The 8539-nt window shown below is 36.6% G+C and overlaps 1 protein-coding gene across 1 annotated transcript; it reads right to left on the bottom strand.

Annotated features, from left to right (window-relative positions):
- Positions 1–1137: 1137 nt before the first annotated feature.
- LOC110334155 (prolactin-2A1) lies at positions 1138–8220 on the bottom strand. The gene is made up of 5 exons (XM_021216016.1): positions 8151–8220; positions 4803–4978; positions 3451–3558; positions 2234–2413; positions 1138–1477 (listed from the first exon to the last, which is right to left on the bottom strand). The coding sequence occupies exons 1-5, from the start codon at positions 8179–8181 to the stop codon at positions 1286–1288; spliced, it is 687 nt and encodes a 228-aa protein (XP_021071675.1). The 5' UTR covers positions 8182–8220; the 3' UTR covers positions 1138–1285.
- Positions 8221–8539: the final 319 nt, after the last annotated feature.

The raw sequence follows: 8539 nt of genomic DNA, 5'->3' as shown, positions 1-8539 counted from the left end.
CTATGCACATGAGACAGCTGCTGTGCACATGAACTCAGAGCATTTGTTGTTACTTACTTAAGTTTAGCACAAGATAAAGACACTTAAAACTTCAAAGCATGAACAGGCTTTGAAACCCCAGCACTTGCTGAGGGGCTCTTGGCAGTTGAAAGTTGTCAGGGCAGGGAGGGGAGTTGGATTTCTTTAGTCTTATGGGTTACATGAAATTTGCACTCAGTGGCTAATTATACACATGTAAATTATGATAAAAGATGGTCTTGAAGTGGCAATGAATATATATAATGATAGTGTTGTTCTACCTCGAGACATGCCAGAGATCAAGGAGAAGGAAGACTCCCAAGAATCAGTGGGGGTGACCTTATCTGAAACTAATAGCAATAGGGATACGGAGCCTGAAGTGGCCACCTCCTATAGCCAGGCAAGCAACCCAATAGAGTGATAGGGACACCAACTAGCCACAAAAATTTCAACCCCAAATTTATCCTGCCTTCAAGAAATATAAGGACAGGGATGGAGCAAAGCCTCAAGGAATAACCACCCAATAATTGACCCAACTAGAGACCCATCCCATGCATAAGCACCAATCCCTGATAATATTAATGATACTCTGTTATGCCTGCAGACAGGAGCTGCTGTGAGGATCCAGGCAGCTGCTGACTCAGACAGCTGCAGGCACCCACAGCCAAATAGTGGATGGAGCTTGGAGATTCTTGTGGGAGAGTTGAGGGAAGGATTGAGGATCCTGAATGGGATAGGAACTCTGAAGGGGGACCAGAAGATATTTCAGATATTTTAAAAATTACCACAATGCTAGAGAAATACAGTTTTTTTTTTTTTTTTTGCACTTGATGTTCACGAGAATCTTAAATGTTCCACAGTCAAGAGTGTCCAAGTTTCATTAAGGATACAAGAATTCCAAGATTTAGAATAAGCTTACTAAAGGAGATTTGTGAAAAATATCACTCCTAGATTCATCTCCTAATAATTTACACATTTATATTATATAATTGTTAAATTAGTTGTAAACTGTGTTAATTTCATGTCTAAATTCTCTTACTTGTGAAATACTTGACTATCCCTGTGGTATGCATAAAGTTTTTATTAAATGAGGTAGAGAAATTTTGACCAATTGATTTCTCAGATTGTCACATACATGGGGTCATTTTTTTTATTGTGAAAGAAGATAAACATCACTGAGCATACATTTAAAAGAAAAAATTTAAAGGAAGTTTCACAGCAATATATCTTCAAGCAGCATCTCAGACAAAGATATGATTAAAAGGGCTCAGCAGTTGTTTTTATTTGAAATTTTGCACTTCACCATCTTGAGAGCAGTTTCAACCTTCTGAGTGTCTCTGCCCTCACAGCGGATCATGTTGTAATATGCAAAGAGGCGATTATCTTCAGTCTCTGACTTCAAGGATGCCAGTCCAGACCAGCCAGGGTAGTTCTCATCTTCTGTATCTCCATTTTGCATCTGATCATAAAAAAGATAGTCAACTATCGATTATATCTTACTATTTTGGGGTATATACCCTTCCTAAATGTGAACTGAATACTTGTAAAGTACTGTAAAATATTGTTAAATTCAGCTAAGCTTATAAATTTTCATGGGAATTGGGCCAAAGTACCTAAAATCTGAAGAAATTCTATATGAATTTTATATCTTATAAACAATATTCTTACAAAAGTTGAGGAATGGATCATCAGGAAGTTACTTGACTTTAGACACGGACTTGGAAATCCTAGGTAAGATCCACCACTCATTCTGTCTCTTGAATAATCTTACATGCCTTCAACAAAGGTCCTTACTTGTCATTCTTTTCTTAATAGCATTTTATACAAAACAGTTTCCTCTCTTATTTTCAACCAAATCAATCCTTCACATAATGTGCATAATTCAAAACTGAGACCCATGGTGTAAAATGCAAATAGTCAAGGGATGACCATGGTAAGAAGATCTGCTGAAGTACCTAGCTTTTGACTTTTGAACTACAAACGGTCCTGTCTGAATATAGATTGTGGGCAGATGTTTGCTTCAGAAGTCTTGGGACATGAAGATCTGTGTGAAACACCCCACAGATAGTGGAATTGGCACCATCTCCTTAAATAGTGTGTCTGTGATATATTTCAATAACTACAGGTTTTTTTAAAGAGACATATTTTAAAATTCAATTCTCCGTGCTCTGATCATCCCATTTTAAAAGAAGGTGAAGAAGTGCAAAGTGCTTACTTGGATGAGAATGCTCTTAACTCCCTCCAGGAGTCCAGTGCTCTTTTCCTCAATCTCTTTGGCTTTGGAGAGGATAGTAGGAGAGATGTCTTTCAAGGATGGCAGGTTGTTCACTAGATGGTTCAAAGGGACTTGCCAGGCTCTCAATAATTTGCTTGCTAATTTCAGTAGGGTTACAGGCTAAGTAACCATATTTGAACAATCATATTAAAATAAGTGGAGAAAAACCAACACAATTAGACACAGGCAGTTTTTGCTCAAAACGGTTTAGTAAACTTGCTTTGTTACTCATGTGTATATTTAAAATATTCTTTTGTAAAGTACATAAAGAATTGAAATGTGGCCATTGACCTTGTGTTATAGAATTTGAGTGGACTGAATTCTAAAATATCAGTAACATGCTTTAAAGTTGCTAGCAAAGTAGTAATTTTTATTAAAGGTATTCTCATATTCAGCTCCATTTCCCACTCTTTTTCATCATTTCATTGTTATTTAAATAAAAATTGTGAAGACACAGAATATTTTAGCCATCATGCAAAACACAGAGGATGCATTCTAAGTGTAAGGTTGTACAATAATTTCCATTTAAAATTATCTTGAGATCATTTATGGCAGGAAATCAGAAGCGAGAAATGATAAAAATTAGGAATTAGAGGAGACATGATATGTAGACTTGTTGGCACACAGTGGGGATGGTTACACACTGTGAAACATCTTATAATGCTTTCTGCATGTTTTTATTTAGCTGACTTTCAGGTATGAAGGGTGAAGGCAGAGCAATTAGTTAGGAAACAACATTTAGGATTAGAAACAGAAATAGAACCAAGAGGTACTTGAAAGCCAGGAAGAAATGGTAGATGCATTAATAATGCAAAGAACTGTCAACACAGAGTCTATTAGCAATATATGATAAATACAATCACATTGATATTCTATAAATCCATATTACTTCACATTTTACAATGAATGTCAACAATACTTTAAAATTTTCTACAGACTACATAGATCCTTAAGGTGCAGCATTGAGAGAGGATCCTCTGTATGATTGATTTATAGGTTTATTAATGTTTCCTTACAAATTATAAGCTATATAATAAGATTTCCTTTTGGTTTCCATTCACTGTCCATTTCCTTCCAATATATTGACTAAAATAACTATTGTATAACAAAAGCAGTGTATATATTTGGTGAAATAAACGCTATGGGTGGAGACTCACATGTGTCTGCACGGCTTGACTCCCTGGTTTTGGAAGTTCGAGAGAAGATGTGTGACATTTTTTGAGGTTCTTGTTAATGAGCTGGTGGCTCTGGGCATACTGACTATCCTGGAAATGATGAAATATGTAGTTATGTGGTGACTAGAAATTGTATAAATGAGTCAAAGCATGGCACACGTATGCAGTTGATGATGTTTCATTCAAAAATAAACAATTAAAACTAAAATTAAAATAGTAAGGAAATGAGCCATTTAACTACAATTTGCATTTAATACTGTAGTTTTATTTTATATTCACATTAACTTTAAAACTAGCAAGGCTACCAAGTGCCAATTCTTTTAAAGGATCATTTGTAACAAATACCATCCTACACAGTTTTCTTGCAAATATCTTGGAACATACACAAATATACTTTACTTAGTTCACTGGGAATATAGAAGGCTATTGTATTTGATTATGACAAAATAAGTCTTAAACCCTATGCAGAACATACTAGGAAATATAAATCCATGAACCAATTAAAATATAATAATTAATTTACTTATGTATGATAAAACTTAATTATTTATTATGTGCTTCTAAATTTTTATTGTTTAAAATATCCATTATCCGTATATGGTAGTGGCATATTTGATAGTTTGAATGGATTTCTAGGATGATACTGTATTCCTTGGAGACCCACCAGGTCATTTAAACGGCAGAAGCAGTAATATGGGAGATAAATGTTAGGAGTATACAGACTTTGCAAGCATTAAGCCAACGTCTCACAGGCTCTCATTGAGGTACAGAAATCATTTTTGTTATTTCATCTGCTGGAGTAAACATGCACCAGAAAGTCTTACAGATGCCTTCGTCATGAAGGCCTGACCTGTTTCTTGCCTCAGAGCACCTCATTATTAAATCTCATATCTTGAATTGTTTAAAATTACCAACATCACTAGTGAATGTGAAGATTAGATATTAAATTACTCCCACTCTATTTAATGTTTGCGAGTTACTACAATGATTTTTCTCTTATTAGAAAATACAGATTCATAAACTGAGTTATGCAAAGACTAGCTCACCAGATATCCTGAAAGAGAACCAAGCCTTTCCTCTGTCCCACCCTGCATGGATTTATACAACAATAATAAATTGAAATAACGGTATAAAAAACATTATTTCTTGGAAACTATCTGATATTCCATGAGAATGCCCAATTTTCTGGTCCTGGAGTCTAGTAGCTTGTTTTCCTACCTATGAAGCTATATTATTTGAAGAATGGATCATGAGGATTTAAACTATACTATAACCGAATCATTTCCATAGAAGAACAGTTTTCGAAAGTGTAAAAGTCAGTCAGCAGTACTTACAAATGCAGTGAAGAGTTCAAAGGCTTTTTTACTTATCTCTTCAGACAAACTGACAGCTCTTTCAAGCATTTCTTCAAAGGAACCAAAGCAGCGTCCATTCCTTACTGAGCATATGGGCATCACGGCCTCACTCTCCCACAGAAGCAGGTTAGACACCAGTAGCAGAAGCAGGGTCCCTGTTAAAGGAGAAGTGCCCAAGTAAGGATGCCTCAGTCCCACTTGGGAGAGAGAAGAAATCAATCACAAGTGGGGAGGGAGGGAGGGACCTGGGACGCAAAGTGAATGGAGGGGACAGTGTGGGAGAAAGGATATCCTGAAATGGCATTGCGTGAGGGAAAAGGGCTGAAGCACTGAGGGCCAGCATAAAGAATGGAAACAGGCAACCTCCTGAAATAGGAGGTTGGGGGTACCCTCCAGAATGCACCAGAGACCTGTGAGGTGAGAGACTCTTGGATCTTAGATGAAAAGGAGTGATCTTAGATGAAATGCTCCACAGCAGGGAGAGGGAACTTATAGAGCCCACCTCCAGCAGGAAGACAGAACATCAAGAGAGGGATGGGGTTGCCATCCCACAGTCACATCTCTAACCCATAATTGTTCCTGTCTGAAAGAATTACAGGGATGGAAATGGATAGGATCCTGAGGAGAAGAAGGTCCAGTGACAAGACCAAAGTGGGATCTAGCTCAAGGCCTGACACTATTACTGAGGCTATGGAGCACTCGCAAAAACAGGGTCCTATCATGACTACTCCCCAAAAGACTCAACAAGTAGTTGAAAGAGTCAGATACAGGTATTTTTGCCCAACCAATGGACTGAAGCAGCTGGCCCCTGTTGTTGAATTAGGGAATGCTGAAAGAAGCTGAGGAGAAGGGCAATCCTGTAGGAGGACCAGCAGTCTCAATTAATATGGACCCCTGAGATCTCTCAAACAGTGGAAAACCAAACAGACAGCATACATTAGCTGATATGAGGCTCCCAACACAATACAGTAGAGGATTGCCGTGTCTCTGTTCATTCAGAGATGATGCAACTAACCCTCAAGAGAGTGGAGTCCCCAGGGAATTTTTAGGTTAGTTGGGGTAGAAAGTGGGGACATCCACGTGGAGACAGAGGATGGGGAGGAGGTATGGGATATAGAACAGTCGGAAGATGAATGCAGGGGAATAAAATATGGAGGGTTAAAAAGAAAAAATGATGTAGCCATCTGAATTTATCCAGTGTGACATTGTCAATCCTTTGCTAATGTTGGCCTCCTTTATACAAACTGTTGTTTTACTTTGTGCAAATAAAGAACATTTTTCAATGTGGATATTTAATTAAAGGATTATATTTCTCACATTCATATTTTGTAATGTGAGTGTCTCTTTGCAGTTCTTCATAACTTCTGGCAGTGATGCATTCTGCAAACATTTGAAGGCTAACTTAAGTTGAGCTAGTGTGTCTTCAAGTCACTCTATTAAGATAGATCAATGTCTTGTCATTTTTCTGCTGATTTTTCAGTAATGCCACTCATAAATTTATCACTTTTTAATTATTAGTTTTATTTGATTTGTAGCAGTATCTATATATATGACATGCACGCTTGGTACCCACAGAGGCCAGGAGGCAGGATCAAATTTCAAGGGAATGAGTATACACACAGTTGTGATCAGCCATGTGGGTTTTGGGAACCAAACCCAGGTTCTGTTCAAGAGAAGTCTTTGTTCTCATCTCCTGATGTTATTGCCTAATTTGTAACTTTAACTCAATGTTAAATATTAGGATTTTGAATATCTAAAGCTGTAAGAAAAAACAGGTTAGTTTATTTTCATGACAAATGGGAATAAATTCATGATTTCTTGTTTACTAATACATATGAAGGAGAGAGTGCTGGTATAAACCTGGAGCCGTATTACAGATCTTCCAGTTCAGTGTGATAATGCTATACTTCTTCTTTTGTCAAAATTGTCATACTTTTTTTTTCTGAATTTATGACTTATACCAACTATGATGATAGAATAGATTACATGTAGAGGTCCTAATTTTTTTCTTATTATCTCTACTCTCAGTAGTTGTGAGGAGGCAACACACTAACAGTGCTGTTCTTGTATATCACCAGAGGCTCTGTGTGGTAACAGGTGGTTAACTTTCTACACAGCTGCAAGTTCTCCTTGCAGTGTGATAACACAGGTGTTAGGAAGTTGATTTTATCTTTTTTCTCTGATTTCTGTAACATAGTTATAAAATGTGTTACTAATGAGTTGTTCTGTAATGAGCTTGTTTGATGTTGTAATCAATTCTTTTTTTTAATAAAAAACAAAAACCCATTCATATATCAGTGATATCTAGTCTGAATCCTATGAATCAGCATCAATGTATCTAAATGTAATGTATTTTCAGTGACACTAGTCTGAAAAAACTCTTGATCTTCAAAGCTTTGATAAATGCAATTTGAAACACATATCATAAATTCAGATACTTAATAATATTTATACATGGAAAACACAAAAACAATATACTCCCAATAAAACTATCAAAAGATACCCTGTAATATATAAGGTAAATTTTGTATTAAAAAGTATTATACATCTTCAGGATGTATTGAGCCAGACCTGCTAGCTTTACCTACTATGTCCATCAAATTGTAAGTATGATTAAGTTCATGTATAGTCTTAATTCTGTAGCTGTTAGAAATTGTACCTACTATTGTCTTACTTTGACTGGACACATTGATGTTTATAATTTTAACTCATTCAGGTGGATCATTCCATGATCTGGAACTCTCTTATCACTCATTGTTAAACAGACTCCTTCCTGGTCTTTACCATTGCACACAGGTACTATTCCTCTTTTGCACTTTCATCAGCTCAGGCAATGCAAAATGTCTCTAGCCATTGCTGGATGTCTCCAAATAAGAAAACTTCCATTTCAGAACTAATGATGCAACTGCTTGCTGTGCAATTGTTTTCTAGAGCAATAGCTGGAAAATATTTCTCAGCTCTTTCTGACATTACTTTCACTTCACTGGGCAAGGTGTGGACAAATGTCCATTCACTGCATATGTGAGAACAATAGCACCCATAAAACAAACAAACAAGATACCAAAAAGCAAACCTGCTAAAACCAGTTTCTTTGATATATAAGGCATTGTTTCATGTCATTTGGAGGAATTCTGAAGAAGAGTTAGTGACAGGAACATAGTTGAACTCAAGGCAGCTGCAGCTCTAAAGAGTTGCACAAAAGCTGGGAACCAGATCAGCATATAGGAACAATAAAACCAGGAAAAGTATACTACCCAATCCAGCCTTGTAAAGCAATTCAATGTGTAAGGTTGTCATTTGAAAGAATTTTAGTGAAGAATTACTTACTGCAGCAAGGATGAGTTACAGATAGCTGCATCTCTGAGGACTTCCACGGCAGGCTGACTACAGCGTCAGGAATTCTCTTACTGCAGTCCTACCTTAAGTTAATTTTTCCTCCTATATAGTGTTTCATACCACCCTCAAGGCCATATATTGCTAAGGGGCAGAAGGAAGTAATATGCAAATCCTTTGACTCTCACCCTCAGGTGCTGTTTACAGCCCAATTGCAATGATGATTAAGCTATGTATAACTGCATTCTTTACTTATTCCAAGAAATGGTTAGGATTCAAATTACATTGTAAATTACAACAGTATTCTGCTCTATGAAGACATAAGTGAATTTCTTTTTGTGCCCAAAGCCTTCATTATTTTCTTCATATTCTTATATGTTTCA

Source organism: Mus pahari, chromosome 16 (assembly GCF_900095145.1).
Source record: "Mus pahari chromosome 16, PAHARI_EIJ_v1.1, whole genome shotgun sequence".
Lineage (NCBI taxonomy): Eukaryota > Metazoa > Chordata > Mammalia > Rodentia > Muridae > Mus > Mus pahari.
This window is presented reverse-complemented; position numbering and strand designations above follow the sequence as displayed.

What these genes read in the sequence shown, in the direction of transcription:
- LOC110334155 (XM_021216016.1), bottom strand. Translation starts at nt 8,181, where the DNA reads ATGCAGCTATCTGTAACTCATCCTTGCTGCA. An exon ending in TGTAACTCATCCTTGCTGCA is followed by an intron (nt 4,979 to 8,150) that starts GTAAGTAATTCT and finishes CTCCTTTAACAG; the next exon opens with GGACCCTGCTTCTGCTACTG. An exon ending in TTGAACTCTTCACTGCATTT is followed by an intron (nt 3,559 to 4,802) that starts GTAAGTACTGCT and finishes CATCATTTCCAG; the next exon opens with GATAGTCAGTATGCCCAGAG.